This window comes from Rutidosis leptorrhynchoides, chromosome 3 (assembly GCF_046630445.1).
Source record: "Rutidosis leptorrhynchoides isolate AG116_Rl617_1_P2 chromosome 3, CSIRO_AGI_Rlap_v1, whole genome shotgun sequence".
NCBI lineage: Eukaryota > Viridiplantae > Streptophyta > Magnoliopsida > Asterales > Asteraceae > Rutidosis > Rutidosis leptorrhynchoides.
This window is the reverse complement of record NC_092335.1, coordinates 120,108,296-120,128,339: the sequence shown is the minus strand read 5'-3', so window position 1 is coordinate 120,128,339 and position 20,044 is coordinate 120,108,296. Positions and strand designations below refer to the sequence as shown.

Genomic DNA, 20,044 nt, shown 5'->3' with positions numbered 1-20,044 from the left:
CATATATTATACCAAAAAAAAAAAAAAAAAACTACTACTGTATAAAATTTACAACCACGAAAAGCATGTGTGTAACTGGCGGTCAGCTAGTTTCGAATTTCACCTTAACTTTGAACACAGGCCACAAATGGTTCCATTTTCTCTCAAATAGCCGTTCACTGACTCCAACAACAAAATCATGAGTACCACCACAATGTTACGCTCTCATCAATTTCTTCCCCCAAATCCGTACACATTCAATCCAATTTCACAAACAAACGTTATTTCCTTTAAAATCCGTCACCCCAATCTACAATTAAACATATTCCATCCCCGTAAATCCACAATCACATGCGCCAGAAACAGATCAACCAGCAAAGGTTTTCTAGGATCTCAACGATCACGAAAAACCCTAATTCAATTCTTCAATTTTGCAGCTTCGAATCTTCATTACGTGTTACCAGAGCCGTTTAATTTTGTAATCCGAGAATTAGGCGACGGTGTTGGTGTCGGTGGTGGTAGTGGTTCCGGCGGCGGTTGGAATGGATTTCGGTGGGGAGGATTTAACGGCGGTGGTGGTGGGAGGAAAAGGAGAGCTGGTAAAAAGTCACAATTTTGGGTCTTAGGGGTTTTGGCTGTGTTAGGGTTTTTTGGGTTAATTTTGGGGCGAGATATGAATATGAATATGAATATGAAATTAGGATTGAAGAATGATGTTTTGGTATTAGGTGCAATGTGTTTATCAATGTTTTTGGTTTTGATTCGCAATGGGTGTGTCCCTGAATGGGTTTTAGGGTTTTGCAGTGGTGGTGCTATTGTTGGATTATTGGTAAACAAAAAAGATGAGTTTAAGAAGTTGTTTAAGGGTTTTAAGAAAATAGGGATTGCTGGATATATGAGGATCAAATGAAAAGACTGTTTCTTTATTGTTTATAGTTCATAGTTGATACTGTAGTTGTAGATGGCTATTTTGATGCAATGCTTTTTCACAGTTTTGTTGCTGTTTTGCAGTGAGGGTATAACTACCATGGGTTTTGTTAGAAAACCAATTAAAACAATGTCAATTTGCCCGAGTAGTGAGATATTAGTCCGGCTATGATTGTAATTCTTCAAGTGTACTTTTGTTTGATTTTGAGAATATACTATGTTTCACTGTTAATCTTCTTTACTTTTTCGGTTTTCTTATGATGATGTTGGTTAGATGGTTAGATATATGTTCATTTTCATATGTCCTTGCCAATGAAGCATACTGATTTGTTAATGTTGTAGAACTACTGTTTAATATCTGTATGGAGACATCTGCAGATTAGGTTTTGTGTTTTGGATGGGTCTAACAATGGAAACCGTGTCTAACCGCAAAATGTCTGGACATATATATAACGTAGTCGTTGTAATCCCTGTGTTTTCAAAGTCATCTAATGCTGAATCAGTTGCTCAGCGAGTTATTCATTCTCGCAAAGGTTGTTAGATATATGCATAGTGTATATGTATGTTAGTATGTGTATCGGCAAAGGCATAGCAGCAGCATCATCATATTCCTTTAGTCGTGTGGTTATATTCAGTCAATTACAACCAGGGTGATTATGATATCATAAATTATTCAACCTTTTCAAATAAATGACATACACACTAATATACTAACAACTTTTATACTCCGGAAATATAATTTTATGGGATGATTACATGACGTTTAAGATGTCAAACGAAGACCTAACCTGATCATCATAACTAGTCAACATACTTAACTAGAAGCAAACACTGAGCCCTAATAAAAAAGCATGATGCAGTACAAAACATACCAGTAAAACGCATCAACCTAAAGGATCATAATGATCTTTTCACCTTATTATTACGCGCTTTCTTCATCACTATTCCCTCCAGAATCCCATCAGTCCCAAAATTCCCAGAAAATTCTTGCGGGTCAACCGGACCCGGTAGCTTAAATGACACGGAGAAGTGGCCAGGTGGACAAAGTTTCTGAGACTGCATCTCAAATACTTGATCGAATCGACAAACTGTTTTCTCACCAGTCACCGTTACTCCTCTTATAGATACTTTACCATCATCTTCGACCTCACAACTGAATTCTCCTACAACCACAAAATTGGTGTTTAGCAGCAGTAAATATAAGCACAGATTGAAAAAGATTACAGATAAAGTTAAAGACTTCATGTACACTGCATCAGTTCAAATATTAATGGTGTATACGGAAAGGTTACATCTAAAACCATAGTAATAAAAAAAATAAACAAGTAAATACGAAAAAACGTACTTTCATCCCTTTTAACTCCAGGAAGAGCGACACGAAATAGGTACGCGTCTTCACATTCTCCAATGTCAATATTTCCAATACTTGGACCAACGTGACCCATTGTCGCACTTCCTGTCAATCCACACCCGTTTTTAGTAGCATTCAAGATATTAACCCAATCTTCCCTACTCGGTGGATCAGGAACAAATATCATATCTGACCCAAGTTCAGTTAGGTTACGCGTTTTCAATCCAGTCGACAAACAATCGCCCGAACCACATAAAGTCGGTGTACCATAATTCGTCACACAACCAGATATTGGAGTTTTTTTTCCATGTATAGGTGGGGTATGAATATAAGGTCCACCATTGGCTGCCATTTCTTGTTCGAGCCCATTAGAAGATGTGGGTCTAACATCATTATTATATTCAACCTCCTGCACATCTATATTATACAAAACTTTTCCATCTACAGTTGTATGACACCTGGCGTCATCTTTATCCAAACAGACATCGTCTAGTTTACTCAACCTCTTAAACCTTTCAAGATACTCTGGTCCGATATACAGGGTTTTTGGGTCACTGATAAATATAATGTTGTTAACGGCTTCGTATTGACCTTTGAATATTGTATGAGGATGCAAGTGGGGTGGAAAAAGATCGTCAAATTGTGGGAAAGGTGAAGTTGAGTTTTTAACCGATGTCGAAAGATTACCGTGAAAAAATTGTTGTAGATACGGTAATTTTAATATAACGGATTGATCGGCTTTTCGAAGTACGTAGTAGTAAACCTTTTCAACTTCTACTGTTTTTATGCAAGAACCGGATAGGTTTTCTAATGTATAAGGAGGAAGGCCCTCTGCACGTCTTTGGAAAACCGACTTTTGTGTTTCTCCTTTAAGATCTGGTCCAAAATAGGCACCCATGATGAAATACAACAGGAAAAATTGATCGTCTGTAGGCGTTCTTTCACTTGATCTGGCTTCGGTATCTGATTCCACATCGATAAGATACTCTGTAACTTGAAGTGGGCCCTCCATTTGTACTGCAGATTAAATCACATTGAAATGACAAGTTTACTAATATACATGCAAGTTTCTCTTATGTAAGTTGTGATGATGACAAGCAAACCCATCACTAGAATCAACATGATATTTAATCCGTGGTTAATGTAGCTTAGGCTTATAACCATACACAACAAACACTTATCTTGACGGCTTATGTTTATATATATATGCGATAATGGTTCCATAAGCATAACATTATTAAACAGCCAAATACTTGATTAATGTTCCATAAGTGTGACATAAAATTTAAACTCAAGGAGCTGACGGGAGGTCAAGGTTCGATCCCCATGAGCTGCATAATATTTCTCTTGAGGTTACCCGCGCATTTCATGGGCCTTGGAGGTTGCGGACATCTTGCGTTTGACCTCACCCGAGGGGTTTTACCACACACGATGCCCGTATGGATTCGACGTGGGGGTTTCGTGCTGAGGGGTGGTAGGACTGTAATGTTTGTACCAAGGAAATGATCGGGTGGGCGGGTTCTGACATGGCGTTCAGACCAGTCAGTGACTCCTAACCCCTGTTTAAAAAAAAGCGTAAGACATAAATTCATTTGATCTTGTTTATCACCTCAAGGATATCAAAACTCTTAGTTACCAAATATAAAATTAGAATGAATTCTGTCAATAATTAACACTAAGTTCAATTCCCTAGTAAGGTATACACAATTTAATTAATATATAACCGAATTTGTGAAAAAATTCTACTATATTTTTAATATAATTAAAATATGTAATATGAACTCAAATTTAACGAATTATATAACCAGAATGTGTATTGATTACATTGAATTCCAAACAAGTAGCATATGAAATTGTTACATAAATACTGATATAAGAGAAAATAAATACATATACTAGGATAAAATATGAATGCATGTCAATAATGTGAATCTGATTGCTTATAAAACGTACATATGAAATTGTAATTCACATTGAAAGGAATTCATGGAAAATTGAAAGTGTAAAATAGGGGTGATTACTACTTACCTTTTGGAAGAAAGGGATGAAATAATGAAATTAATTAGGGTTTGAGTGTGGGGGTTAGATGGTGGTGAGCTCCGGTAGTTGAACACTCATGTCGCCGGCTAGTAGGGGAATAAACAAAAACAGTTCTTTATATTTCATTTTGTTTCTATACTTTGAAAAATAAAAATATAATAATAATAAATGAGTAATTAATAAAATAAATAATAAACTAATAATCAATTATCTATTATTAGTTAATAAATAATGATTTATTTTTATAATTATACTTATAATTATATTATAATAACTATAATATTATAAAAACATAATAATCATAATATAATATGATATATGATGATAATAATAATAATAATATATTAATATTAGTATTAGTTAATATTAATATTAATAATCAACATAATATCAATATAATAAATATCAATATAAAATTAATCATACTATAGGTATATATACGTTGGGATCCAACGAGAGGACCTTAAAAAAATTAACGGATACACTAGCGACTAACTGGAAAAGATTGACAAATATTTTTCTTTTTAAAAGAATTTATTCTATTTTTCTTTTAATAATAAAGTTTAGATTTTAGAATTTAGGAGAGGAATAAAGATCGTCACTTTATATTATTTGATTTGTTGATTTGATTGTCGATTTCATGTAATAAGGTCGTAATTCATCAATTCATAAGTGTATATCCAAATATTATATGTATTGTCATTCTTTCTATACAATATTTTCAACATGAACTTAACGTTTTTTGATAGATTATGAGCTTAATGGTGATGTTGCACTTAGGTAGCATTTAGGGATCAAAACAAGATGCGTTAGATGGTTGATGGTTCTAAGTTCCTAATATGTTCATTTCACTTTCACATAAGTGTTTATAGATCACTTTGGAGTATACACATTATTCTTTTATGATTCTTTCATCTACATGCCCAAGTGTGACATTTTCTTTTGTTTTTTGTTGTTTGTCATTAGCGTCATTTAACACAAGTCTAAACATTACAATGTCATGTAAATTTGATCGATACTTGAGAAAATATAAGTACATATGTCTCATTTTGTTGGCAGAACATTTTCCAGAATATTTTTCGATGGGAAGTAATCAATTAAAAGAATTGGAATATGATAAAAATACCAAATAACTTATATCTTATACATTTAAATAAAAATATTCACCCTCTTAAATAATCTAATGATGATCTAAATAGACGAAACTTCTTAGGCTCTTATGTTTACCAATGCATAGCTTGCACTAACACAAGGTTCTGTGGTAATAAAAATTAACGACTAAACATAGGTTAGCTCCTTATTACGCTTTTACTCCTAATATAATTCTACCGTAAAGAAAATGAACGTTCAGGCGCCATCTCATGCAACCCAATTTATTCCAAATGATCTATTTTTATTAATCGAATGATGCATTGCCAATTTCAAAACGCATAGCAAACACCCCATAAATGTGCATGGGATATATATTTTGTAATCATGTATCATGTATACAAATAAAGATAATGCAACCTTATTTTAGTGTGCGCATGTAAACTTTTACTGGTTGATCATCCATGCACCTTTACGAGTGATGAGCAATAAACAACCTAAAGTCACTCAACTTGGATTACAGAACATTTCTAGAGATCAAGCACGTCAAAATGAAGTAGGCAAAATATAGTTTTATAACCACAAGATTCATTTAGCTTGTACTAGAATCATTTATTATTTTTATTTATTTATAAACAAGAAAAATAAAAATGAAACATACCAAAGTGTCAACTCAACTGTGGGTACGCTTCTACATCATTTACACAAGTGTGCGGTTTAATTGTTTTAAGCACAGAACGAACTAAAGACAGTTTATAGTTACAATCAAAAATGTACCCTAACCACAAGGATCAAGTATATTCAACTGCATTGAGATCAGCTTGGCTTCATCCTAGTCTTTTTCCATTATGGTTTGAGTAGCTTCCTATTAGACACAAGTTTTAAGAATTACATATTTAAAATAATCAATAATCAATTTTTAACAATTAAATGTGAAAATAATCTATTAAAGTTTCAGAATATTAGCATACTTACAGCATTAAGCATTGAAATTTTCAGTAGGTAAACTGCTACTTAATGCTGAGATTTCAATTCCTCGACCCTCAGTTCAGTTGCCTTCAACGCTTTCTCATAGATGCTTATCAACTACAACAATCAACAAACAAGCACTTTATAACTATATACATAATTGTATATATACACACATATATGGAAACACACCTCGTCAATTTCTTCAGGTGTAATTATAAAGGGTGGAGACATCATTATGTTGTCACCAGAAACCCGCACCAACATCCCGTTTTTCTCGCATTGTGCTCCAAAATATGCGCCTATACCTAAATTCAAATATTTGTATAATTGGATAAGTTTGTTGATTTTATATGTTCATCCAAAACAGCAAATACTAATAAATATACGAATGAAGCATGCTTACCCCATTCAGAAGGAAAGGGGGTGTCACGGGACTTGTTATCGGCAAATTCTGTAGCTAAAATCAAACCCGTTCCACGTATCTACAAGATTAATAATTGTCTGGTAACTACATGAGGTGTATACAACAAACAAACAACATTGAATGGTTATATACGGTTACAAGTACCTCTCCAATAATAGGACTTGATGAAAAGGCTTTTAACCCATCTTGAAACTTCGGGGCCACCTTATTCACTTGCTCAACAATGTTTCTCTCCCTGGAAATACACATAACGGCTTCAAAGTTTAGGCCCATCAGATAACTAGTAGTGCTTAATAGAGATGATGTTTTTGACCCAATTTCTTATGAAATGGTTGACTTGGGTTAACATTATATCCCTTATAGGTCTGATGGGTAAGCTGAAAATATATAGCTAAAAGTAAAATGGGTAAAGCGTGTCAAAAGCTACCCAAATTGTAATACTTAAGCATACATCCTAAATTGTACCATTTAAAGACTTATGCAATTATCATGACATAGGTTTTCTTACTCACTACAACTAAAACCAAAGAAATTCGAAAGTTAACTCAGTGAAACCCAATTCGACCCATATTCATCATATATTTTTCTTCTCATATTTACTTAGGTGTATAGACTGTGGGTTCGCCGTTTTCATCATTGTACAATAGATATTTTTCAGTTACAACCTAAATTTTGCAACGCCAGAGTTAACATGATGCAAGCAACTTACTGGTATATTTTGAGTGCCTCCAATGCAACAGCACACGATACAGGATGTCCAGAATAGGTAAATCCATGACTAAGTGCACCTAACATATATAAATGTTAGTAAATATAATTTCTGATCCCGATGAAAATCACCAATAAAATAGACCGCCTTTTAAGAGTTTACCTAGTTTATTGCTCTGAGAAGATATGACTTCTGCAACTTTGGAGCTAACAAGAACAGCTCCAATGGGCACATACGCGGAGGAAAGCGCCTGAATTCTCAGATCCAAATATTAATAAACTTTTAGTTTTATCTTTCTGAAATTCCAATCGTCAAAATTAAAGGTGGCAAAATGTTTCGGTTGGTTAACATGTCAAAATGGGTCAGAGCAGATGCAGAGACACAGTTTTCTGACCAAAATTAAATTTTATTTATATATTTAGTAATATATTATCAGTATGACAAGATCAGGCTATGGTGAGTGTTTGAGGAATTTACCTTGGCTAGGGAGACAAGATCAGGCTTAATATTATACTTATCACATCCAAACATAGTTCCAAGCCTTCCAAACGCACAGATTACCTATAAAAACGTGCAAATTGATTAGGAAAAAATAGCATATACAAGATGTCAATTCTTAACAATGTGATGAACTACAGTAGTACCTCATCTGCAATGAATAGAATATCGTATTTTTTAACAACAGCCTGGATCTGCATAACGGTTAATAAGACCAGATATTACTAACTTCTTATCATTTGGATAAAAAATATAGCATTCTATGATATAAAAATAAAAATTTTTATATAAAAGACAAAGCACAATATTCTTATGATTAATACAACCTTCTCAAAATAACCTTCGGGTGGTGGTATCACGCCTCCAGCTCCCATTACTGGTTCAGCAATAAATGCAGCAATCTGAAACACACAAACCAAAACTGTCATCCACAACAATCACTACAATTTTTACGATCATGAATATCTTTATGTAATACCGTCTCTGGGCCCTCTTTGATGATCAGGTTTTCCAAATTGGTTGCTAACCTGGTTGAGAACTGATCCTCGGTTTCACCTACCGCCAAAATTTACACTTATTATTTTTTGGAATGTTGATAACAGATAAACGGTGAATAAATTAATAAGCGAACCTGGAAGATGAAACCGCCAATAATGGGGACAATCGGTATGCAATACAAATGGAGTAGGCAGATCAAACTTCTGATGCAATGCTGGAAGGCTGAAAAAGTCATACATGTGAGGTAAATAATAACAAATTTTCACAAAAATGGAACTTTTGAGGTAGATAATAACTAAAATTTTAAAGTATATACCCAGAAAGACTAGCTGATATGAGAGTTGACCCGTGGTATCTGTAGAATATATAAAATTTAATTAGAATAGAGTGATAAAAAGCTTTAGAAATGCATGCAATGGAAACAATACAAGTATGATGACATGAGATAAACTATTACGATTTAGATCTAGCAATGAACTTCTTCTTTTCTGGCCTTCCAAGTGCGTTGTTATAATACCATACCAATTTCACCTACATGATTGAATAAAAAATGATACAGATTAAAAGTTCGTTTAAAAATTACCCATGTCTATAGAAATGGAAATAAGCGAACCTGAGAGTCATTAGCTTCAGAGCCACTGTTAGTGAAAAACACTTTATCCATTTTACTGGCTGTAAACATTTTCAAAAGTTCTTTTGCGAGATCCTATATGAAACGAAGAAAAGGCAAAGGCTTTAACAGTCACATGAATATATTGTAACATATATGTTTCCATACATGATTTTTCATACCAGAGACGGTTTTGTGGTACGGTTCCAAAAGGAGTGGTAGAAGGGTAAAGTATTTAGCTGTTTGGTTGCAGCAGCTACAAGACGAGGTTCACTCCCCCCTGAAATTATGAATTTTATATAAAATTATATATTTTACTATATATCTAATATTACTTAAAAAAAACTGTATCATAGCAAACACGGCGAACTTGCAAGTTACATATTTATTTAAGATAAGGAAATGATTATATTATCAGGTTTGCATAATTGAATAGAAGCCTACCTAAAGCTGTACACCATAGACCAGCAAGAGAATCAAGATACTTCTTCCCATTGGTATCATAGACATACGAACCCTATCAAAACAGAAACACAAAAAAGAAAAGGAAAAAGAAACAATTAGCATTATGCATAAACAACTTTGACTGAACGTTACTGTAACAATTTGCTAGCCACAATTTCGATAGCCATAAGTATTTTGACGTATAATATTTACCTCTGACTTCTCTATTACCAACGGATGTAAATCACTAGATTGCCATCCAGCCGTGAAAGGGGCCAACATGCCATGTCCCTTAAACCTGCAATCAAATTGATATGTTAGTCCATTAAAGTCAACATATCAATTTACAGTAACGTTAGTTACAAAGATGTATAAATATAACGTACCCATTACGATCAGATGTCGAATCATCATTCTTTACTGCTTCTGTACTAGTCCACCTTGCCGTGGACATTCTAGAACCTCCAACATTTTTAGTGTATGTACGGATCTATATATTACACACGTTCTTAAGATATTAGAGGTGTAGTAATCAAGCTAAATATTTTTTTTTTGAAAAGCAAGATAATTTTATTGATAAGGAAATGATACAAAGAGGATTACAACATGAGCAACACTAATTTGAGCGAAACTCGAGGACCTATACTAGATATAAAGTAAGAAACTAACAAGATGTAGAATACCCTAATTTCGGAGCAGTATTATCAAACTTAACATCAATCACCATTACCCTCATCATCTACTAATACATAAAAAGGATTGTTTGTTTCAATTCTATCTTTGGAATATGTCTTATTATTACCTTCACCATCAATGTCCTTCCCTTTATCTCTTTTTCTTAAAACATTATGATTTCGACTTTTCTGGGACTCCACATTCCAATCTGTTTCCTCCACAACAATATTGTCTTTAATACCATAATTATTCTTAACTGCATTTTGCTTGATACCTTTTGCTTCTGTTGACTGCCATTGACTTTTATTATTATCAAAATTCAACTTATGAAATACCCTTCCTTTCTTACCAACAACTTTAAAGCCGTCCTCAACACACTGGTTATTTAAATCAACTGTTTCACCATCATTGTTGATTTTCAAAGCGTCTTTTAACACTTGTGCAGATACTTCATCTTCTGTTTTAGGCCTAATTTTACAAGTATTAAAAGAGTGCCCAAACACTTTGCAATGAGTGCATAAAGGCGGTTTCCATTGATAAGTCACCTCAAGTTTACCCACTTTGGCTGGAAAAGAACCAATCACAGGATAGGAAAATTCGACAAAGCTAGGAAGGTCATCAGCTGCATTGACTTCAGTTAAAACTCTAGCAAAACCTAGTCTTCCACTTTTACTCAAACATCTCTCTGAAGTAACTTTGTCCATCAACATAGGCCTACCAATACCACTAACAAGTTTACCTATACTTCTGCCACTCCATAGTTCAATGGGTATATTGTGAATGCAAATCCAAATTGGAACTTTTTCAGGTTCAATTTTTTCAAGCCAAACCCCAGGTTCCCACTGATTCACGAAAAAAGGAACATTATTAACTAACCATGGACCACTCTCAAGAACCTCCTTCATACCCTTTTCATTTTTAAATTTGCATAAATAAAATCCTGCAGCTGTTTTGACGATTTCTTTAAGGTCATACCTCCGCCACATTCTCCTTAGATGGGCATTAACAACCCTATAATCCATAGAAGTTCCAATAAAATACCCATATAATTGAAGAGAAAATGCACTACCGCCCTTCTTAACCTCCTCAGCGGTGAAAACTACTCTCTTTTGACCATTAGACATTAAAACAGGAGGAATGAACTCCATTTTTAATTCTTCTTCATCTTTGTTTTGTTTTAAGAAGTCAGCAAAAGTGATGTTTGGATTTACCCATGGTCTTGGGGTTTTAGTATTTGTATTGTCTTGCCCATCACTAGTCTCTACCCCTTCCATTGTTGTAGATTTAATCCCGGAAACAACATTATCTTTATCACCACTATTATTATCCTGCGTATTCATTAATGTTACATTGCCACCCAATGTAAATTGGGAGAAATCATCAGGAACAACAATTGACTCTCTAAAACCATCATTCTTAAATAACTTAACAGCATTCTCAGCAGCAGCCACTAGGTTTACATCAACCTCATTATAACTACCATCTTTTGAACTCTTAAAGAATACAACAGGACTAGCAGAAACAGTCGGTTTAGCAACAGCAATTGTTTCACCAATAGATTTAGCAATAATATCATCGTTACTAACTACAATATCATCAATAGAATGATCAGTTACAGCAGAATTCTTACCATACCCACCTTTCTTCCTGTTACCCTTGCGTTTTTTAATTACTTCAGGGAGTATTTTTTCATTAGCAGGAATAGAAGAATCACCAGCATAAGGAACAAACTGAGCACTCTTCTTTTCTTTAGACGGACCATCCCCAACATCAATCAGCTGGTTCACTTTACCCTTCCTCTTTCTAGAACTATAGGTTTTCAGAACCATCCCCTCTGAATCACGATTATCCTTCCCAGGTTGATCAATTGGCACATCTCCCTCATTCTTATTTGGCTGATCAACTTCATCTACCATCAGATTGGAACGTACGACATCATCCATAATCTGAGATGAACGATCCCCATCAGAATCAGATGAAGACACTTCTCCACTTTTAGAAGCCGCATCCGCTGTTCCACGACTAACCGATCGGTTTCGCAAAACCCTAGTAGCAGTCGCCGTTATCGTTATATCTTGGTACTTTTTCTTCTTCTTGGACACCATGATACACGATTACTCTTAAAGATAAAAATTATACTGATTATATGATATGAGATGCAGAGAATTTGGGGAAATAGAGAGAGATGACAACAAGGCGAATTTTAAAACCCTAGAACAAAATATTAGGTCAAATAACGGAACCCAATCAAAACCCTAGGAAACTGTAATCAAGCTAAATATATTCGATGAAAATTTCTTATGTGTCATCACATTGGATGATGAAACCTCGTGGACCAAAATTAATACGAAAACATACATGTTTGACAAAAAGTCTCTGTTGTGTAAAGACTTTCTTACATACCGAGCATAAAACACCTAATTGACTAGTATACAGTTAGAACTAAATGTACACAATTCTGCAAGTTCTAGGGTACAAAACTCATCACACATTCTAAGAAGTAGGAATTTGATCTTTATAAACAGCATCCACACCCCCAAATTTGTCTACACTTCAAATGGCAGACAATCACATGGAGTAATAGATATTTCGTGATAACCAAAGTAGGCAAATTGACCTATTATGTTACAAACTGTACCAAAATCATTATGGCCTCAATCGATATTATTGAGATGATGTATATGATTATTAATATTTTCATCATCAAAAGCATATCCTTGAGTTCACATTTCACATTTCGCCAAAAACTATAAAGAAATGATAATAATATCCAGATAAAGTTGCATCCTAACAATTTATCCGATAAGATGAAAAAGATACTTGACGTAAAAACAACAAATCGGCAATTTAAATAAGAAAAAAGTAGATATGCTCCAAATATGAATCTTATGATGAAAATTCCTTATGTTTTTCCAGAATCTTTATTATCCATTCTGTTTCTCCATTTTCAGTTAAGCTTTTAAAATACATTAAATTAAATTAATGCACAACTTCTACAAACATTAAATCTATTAAATTTTTTATCCTTCTAAACATAAAACTCACACCTATCACTAGAACAGAATCATTTTGGTCACAACTTGTAACAAACTAAAGTACACCAGCCTCCACCTGTACATTCATTTAGCACGTGCACAACAGTTTAATTAAAGTTTTGAATCATCATCAACTTTATGGACCACAATCAGCGAATAAAACAGGATCCGCAAAGCGGAAACGTAAATTAACAATAATAATTAATTGATAGGATCAGCGTAACTGAAAGCAAACACAAAATTTAAATCTAGCAAGTGATGGAATAATTAAGCTAAAAAGTCATTAATCATAAATCAATTTAGAAACAATACGCAGATTAACTGACCTGTGATGAAGCTCTTCGCACGAGACTGTTCATTTTTCTGCTATTATCAAAACTCAAAAATGAGGGCAAACAGAGAGGAGTAGAAGAGTGTGGTGTTTTTCTGTTAAAAGGATTGATGAATCGATGACTCAACCAGTTGACGACGATAGACGCTTAAAATAAAATAAAATTCAATTTTAATAATATCTTAAAACTTAAATAATGAATGATGAATATTGAATTAAATTAAAAATTAAATTATGAGGTTTGTGGGGCATAAAAGCGTCGACCAGATAGGTGATCAGTACTTATCCTAAAGTCATGCTCTCATGCTGTTACATATTTTGGCTACTTAATTTTTTTTAGTAATAAACTGAGAAATTATATAAAAATAAAAAACGAATCATGAAAGGGATGAACAATCCTACACAGGATATCGTGGGATATAATTTTGTTCTCTATCTTAAATATTGTTTCATTAATAGAGGCAACCCGCAGTATATCGTTTAATCGATTATAATATGCATGTAGAGATTTGGTTCCCCGGGCCGTGCGAGAAATGATACTTGACGAACACATTGTTTCAGATGTTTGCACACACACATCTATCTGCACTGCTTTTCCGTGCACCTGTTCTTGTCCCAACGCAATGTCGAGTTCAATATGATACTTGACAAAGTTATCATACCGAACTGAGGACTTAATCGTGTATGGTGTTAATTGGGCTTGGCCCAAGAGGCTTAAATCGTGCTTAACCTAATACTAGATATTCCCCTATAAATGCATTGTCCTAGAAAAAAGGCACCCAATACGAAAATGGCCGAGTTTACATTGATAGCTATGGGGTCCATGGACACAGTACTTTTTTATTTCTTTACACAAAATACTACTACTAAAATTTGATATCACACCACTAAATAAATAGATAGGATTCCATAAATTATAAAAAATTAATGATTTTTTGAAATCAATATTCATATTTTGAGAGAAAAAAAAATACAAAGTACCACTCAAATTGTATAAAAACCATTTGAGTTTTTATGCTAGAATCACTACTGCAATACGGACTCCCTTGATAAGGTCATGCCACGTGCCTTCATGTCCCTACGATTTCCCTGTTTACGCTACTCGTCGCTACGACCTTCTTCTCCATGATTCCTTACACGATTAACAAACATACGTTCTTAATTTCTGATGAACCACTAAGGGTCGTTATACCGACTTATTCGATGATGGTGGACACACATTTAACCACTCTCTTGAAGTTATAAATAGTTCTTACACCGGAGAGTTAAATTCGAATGTCCACAAACTCCTCACTTTTTGCACTCCAACACATATTAGCCTTAGCTGCAAGAATATGTTTGATCAAAATACGAATAAGATAACACAAACACTATACCAATGAGGTTATAGCTCAACGATACCATTCATTTTTGAGCATGAGATTTAAAGGACGTGACACGGGTTCGAATCTCACCAGGAGTTTTTCCAACTCGAAATACGTGTCCTAATTCAAATAGGTGTTGTGAGTTTCTTTCCTTGCATGAGGTCCGGATCTAATCGGGTGAGTGGTTCCACATGTACGTACTGGTCACCGACTTAAACAAGCCTGTTTAAAAATAATACAAACCACTGTATGACGAACTGTACCCTTGGTGGTATATGGTTCAATTCGTGAGCTAAACGGTTAGTTCGACCCGGTGTTTGGTTATTTTTTTTTTCATGTCAAGTATCAGATCACCTCTTCTTTACAAATACCCCAGAAATAAAAGCAAAAAATGGAGCCAAAAGAGGAGAGTAGCAGCAGCAGCTGCGGTAGGCCCGTATCCGATACTTGCCCCATTTGCCTCTCCCCCTTTCTTCAACAATCCGAATCTTACCTGGATCAATGTTTCCGTACGTTTCATTCTCATTATTATCTTATTACTGTAATTTACTGAGTATTACTCAAACATAACAACCGCACCCAACGAGTACGTGTTTCAGATCAAATCTGTATTTTCACACAGAAATTGTTACTCAAATTGATGCTCAAATCGAGTGTTTATTTGGTGTAACTGACTAATTATAGTTTAAAATCTTTGTTTTAATAATTTTCCGCTACTATATATAAATAAATGTGTTATGTGTTATTATTTCTCAAAATTTGGGGCCCTCTAAAATTTAAGCCATTTTCGGTTGTACACTTTGAACATGTGGTGAAGACGCCTCTATAATTTACAGGATGGTGAAGTATTTAAGGTTCAAATATCACTAAAATATTTCTCGAGAATCTCTCTCGAGATAGTTCAAGCTTACTAATGATCGAACCTAAAATAGATGTTTAATTATGAAAACAGATAGTCATAGGTTTGAGTGCTTATTTTTAGGAAAAATAGGATTGATCCATTGTTTTAACTCCGACATTCGTGCAAACCTGATCGGAGTTTGGATTCTCGAGGGCGTAAAACAATCGCTCGAATGAATCCACTCAATGAGATTGAGTAATTAATACCTGAGATGAATGAACTCCGGTGACGACCGGAATTCAGTCGGGATATGAGTAAACTGTTATATGAGATGCAATTTTGACAGAGTAAGTTTACCGTGGTCGAGTCCTCTTCAAATGGGTCTATTTATTTACAGGCGGGAAAGTTTGTTGTGTGAATGGCTGACGTGGCACACATTTGTGAGTGTAACAAACTGGCGTAACAAACATCTAGATTTTATGGGCTGAAGTGGCACAAACGCTCCCCTCATGTGCCATTGCCTAGATATTTGGTGCACGTGTGCAGGCTACAGGATAGCATGCACAATTGCCCAAGTAAAAGGGCTTACGTGTAAATACAACCTAGATTCTTCTCCAAGTATTTCTTCCCCGCATCTTTATCCGGATACTTTCTATCCGACACGCCTTGTTTGTGTTTTATCCAAAATTCTTCTTTTCTGCATCCTGCTCACGGTGCTGGTCCTCTCGTCTGCAAATCCTTTTTATCCCGTTTTCCTTGATTGTGTTCTATTTTTACCGATGTCGGCTCCATTTATTAATCTTGCCGGACCCGGTTTCTTTTTAAAATAGATAATATTCTCAGAAAATTGAAGATTATTTGATACGGATCCTAAGATGTATCATTAACTAACATCATATCATGAATTGAGCAGCAAAATGATTGGAAACAGTATTTCGGCCTTTTGGGTAGGCCGCGTACATATGAGTAGAAAATTCTACTTGTTCTTCGGGTAGTCCGAATAGTAAAACTTTTGTTCGCATACCCGTTTAGTGAGTAACTATACTGATTTTATTGTCGTTCATGTAGTCACTGAATGAGTTTGTGCATATCGTAAATAGGTGCTAACTCGATGATTATTTGCAGACAAATTCTGTTACACCTGCATCCTGCATTGGACGAAAGTTAGTAACCACTTTACTCGTCAACAATCCGTTGTAAAATGTCCCCTTTGTAAGGTTTGCCATACTTAACCAACTGACATCAATTTATTAAGAAATTTAAGTGTTTTAGTTGGTGAAAGCTTGTTTGTCATGAAGTGTGTTATCGGTCTTTTGTGAACTAAAGAGTTACGGTTATCTTGTAGAGAAAAAGTTCATCGATTATACATGGTTATGATGGAATTTCTTTTCAAAAACATCTTATCAATCTGAATACAGATGATAGGTAAGCAGGTGTTAATTTTTATTCTACTGTTTATTCTACTGTTTTGTTTGAGTCAACAACAAGCGTCGATTTATTGGCGTCTTGACCGCCGTTCAGAGCCTAAATTGAATTCCAGGCAAGATTTAAAACCCATGAAAATTTGATTCTACCATTTTCATGGCGTCTCAATTTTATTTTACTATTTTTTTTTTTTTTAAATTCCTACTTATTGGCCGGAGGTCCACTCAGAAGCAATCTCTTTATCTGCCAATAGAGAGAGGGATGACTTTCTCTACTTTTGAGAGTGTTTCACTCTGGGTGGAGAAATGACTTGTTTTTATTCTCGGATAGGGGAAAGATTGTCTACATCTCACCTCCCCCATACACCTCTCATCTAGTATTGGGTTTTGTTGTTGTTGTTGTTGTTGTTGTTGTTGTTGTTTTGTTAGCTTACATCATTAATTTGTTATACTCGCAGCGCGTTCTTTACGAATGCACACAAGTATAGATTACAATGCTACTACATTAACCCAGGTATTATTGCTTGGAACACACACATATCGCTACTCACGTTGTCAAATGTTTATTTTGTGTTACGTACTTATAAGTTTTACGTATCAGGTGACGCAATCGGTAATATTAAGGTATCACGATATTGGAAGTCCTATAAATATCGTCAGCCAAACCAGTGGCTGTATAGTTGGGTCACCAGGGAAATTCAAGCTTTGATTCAGGTTCACTTCTTTTTTGGTAGTAGTTATCTCTTGGTGCATCTCTTATACGTGTTATATCGTTCTTAACGATTATGGTATAGTTGATATAACAATTTGACAAATTAAAAACAACTTTTTATTTAGGAGAAAGATGTTGATATAATTGTACATCACATTATTGGGGTCATCGATTCATGGAGAAGGTATATTTCCTTTTATTTATATCATTCTCCTCGGTATTCTCTTAAATTCAAAATCACATCTTTATTTGTTTATCACACTGTATAAGTAGGACACGTAATGTAAACTAAATGTGTTTCGTGGTGACAACTTTATAAATATGTGTTGCAGAAATGAGTCAAAAGAATCCAAAATTTTGCCTGAAATGAAGCAAGAAGTGTTCAAGAGTTTGGTAGCTGATGCTGCAAAGCCTTTTTTAACAGGCAGAACTGATCGATTTGTGAATGAGCTGGAAATGTTTGTAGCTTCGGGATTGAATATTGAAGCATATGATAAAGTGTATGTCAGCCATTTAGGATGGAAAATTGCTGAAATAGCTACCGAGGAGGATGACGAAGAGCCTGTTGAACGCGAACCCGTAATACCACTATTGTCATTTTATGAGGAAGATCTTGATGAAACTACTTAAATGTTACTAGCAAACCGGAATGGTTAATGCAGATGAAGCACATTTTGAGTGAAATGAATATTGAAGAAGATGGTTTGTGGTTTATAATTGTTATTGATCTTTTTGACAGATTAAGTACCATAAATGGTAAATGCAGACGATAAACATGTTAGTTGTTGATTATATAGTGTTTAGTACATATGTAACAAACTACATAGATGGTCCAATGCCTCTAATGATACGCCTATTCGAATATCTGTCATGTCATGAAAGATGTAAAATATCGAAGCCTATTTTTACTCGGTATATGGTATCCGTATCCAATGAAAACAAGACAACTATCTTTTCACCAAAAATTCAAAACGAACAAGAACCTATAGTCGAAGACCGCTATGCGGAGTGATATCAAGCTGCAGTGATGTGTAAGCCCTTCCGATCGTGATAACATGTAAATCCTACACATAGAAGTGCGTGCGTGCGCGCACATGTCCGTGTCATATAAAATCCACATGTCAATCCAAAAGGCTAAAGGCCAACTCCTAATATTGGTTAGCCCATGATATTATGATATGTAAGCATAGTCAAACCCATGAAAGTACAAATCTCTCTCACACATAGTCAGTCTCTCTCTCTCTCTATATATATATAGATTCAGTAGAATAAACTCACTCGAGTTCCTTAGAGCACCAGGAGTCGCCTGGATTTTTCGCCGTTAAACAAATTTAACGGTGGGGACGGTGGAAAATTCGACTCCCTCCCGCCGTTAAATCAGCGTTAAATCCCACCGTTGGGCACCACCGTCGCCTACATAACGCTGTGTTTTGTTTTGTTTTTTCTTTTTTTTTTTCTTTTTCTTCTTTCTTTTCCTATTTCTTTACTTTTCTTTCCCTTTTCTTTTGTGGTTGCAGGTAGGTTTATATGACGAAGAAGAGTTGCAGGTTTATATGATGAACAAGGTTTATGTGATGAAGAAGATAAAAGAAGTAAAAAGAGGCGTATAAATTATAAACGGGTTTAGGGTTTTTTCATTGGGCCTGATTTTATATTTTAATTGAGGTAAATATGGGCCAAATAATATATAATAATTGGACTAGAATTGTTTGGTAAAAAATGTTGAATTCTTTTATATGTTATATATTTTTGATTTTAAAAATAATTAATTAATAAATAACTAATCAATAAAAAAATAAAATTATAACTGATTTAACACTGAGATTTAACACTGAACCATTTCTCCTGTTTTGGCCTCAGTGTTAAATCCAGTGTTAAATTTAACACTGAGATTTAACACCGAACGACTCCCTGTGCTCTTACTCACTTTTATAACAACCCGGAAATTTTCGACAAAATTTAAACCTAACTTATATGTAATTCCAACGATTCACGAACAATTATTTGAAAATAATTATGTATTAGTATTATTATTAATATTGTTTTAAACAATATTATTAATCATTATTATCATCAGTATTATTGATATTATTAATATCATTAATATAATAACTAATATAT

General features: G+C 34.4%; 3 protein-coding genes across 3 annotated transcripts; 1 reads left to right on the top strand and 2 right to left on the bottom strand.

The window, feature by feature from the left end:
• Window positions 1–1,667: 1,667 nt before the first annotated feature.
• On the bottom strand, window positions 1,668–4,375 carry LOC139896733 (increased DNA methylation 2-like). The gene is made up of 3 exons (XM_071879373.1): window positions 4,286–4,375; window positions 2,252–3,274; window positions 1,668–2,069 (listed from the first exon to the last, which is right to left on the bottom strand). The coding sequence occupies exons 2-3, from the start codon at window positions 3,267–3,269 to the stop codon at window positions 1,804–1,806; spliced, it is 1,284 nt and encodes a 427-aa protein (XP_071735474.1). The 5' UTR covers window positions 3,270–3,274; window positions 4,286–4,375; the 3' UTR covers window positions 1,668–1,803.
• Window positions 4,376–5,938: 1,563 nt separating this feature from the next.
• Window positions 5,939–13,734, bottom strand: LOC139896732 (gamma aminobutyrate transaminase 1, mitochondrial-like). Its single transcript, XM_071879372.1, has 20 exons — window positions 13,578–13,734; window positions 9,928–10,031; window positions 9,755–9,839; window positions 9,542–9,614; window positions 9,280–9,377; window positions 9,101–9,193; window positions 8,945–9,018; window positions 8,804–8,842; window positions 8,621–8,709; window positions 8,468–8,544; window positions 8,316–8,390; window positions 8,136–8,183; window positions 7,969–8,052; window positions 7,654–7,741; window positions 7,492–7,570; window positions 6,927–7,017; window positions 6,762–6,840; window positions 6,548–6,663; window positions 6,362–6,472; window positions 5,939–6,251 (listed from the first exon to the last, which is right to left on the bottom strand). The coding sequence occupies exons 1-19, from the start codon at window positions 13,608–13,610 to the stop codon at window positions 6,401–6,403; spliced, it is 1,497 nt and encodes a 498-aa protein (XP_071735473.1). The 5' UTR covers window positions 13,611–13,734; the 3' UTR covers window positions 5,939–6,251; window positions 6,362–6,400.
• Window positions 13,735–15,319: 1,585 nt separating this feature from the next.
• On the top strand, window positions 15,320–18,749 carry LOC139896731 (uncharacterized). The gene is made up of 7 exons (XM_071879371.1): window positions 15,320–15,455; window positions 16,913–17,004; window positions 17,133–17,212; window positions 17,670–17,725; window positions 17,813–17,925; window positions 18,049–18,107; window positions 18,256–18,749. Exons 1-7 carry the CDS (start codon window positions 15,338–15,340, stop codon window positions 18,551–18,553), a joined length of 816 nt encoding a protein of 271 aa, XP_071735472.1. The 5' UTR covers window positions 15,320–15,337; the 3' UTR covers window positions 18,554–18,749.
• The last annotated feature ends 1,295 nt before the right edge of the window (window positions 18,750–20,044 follow it).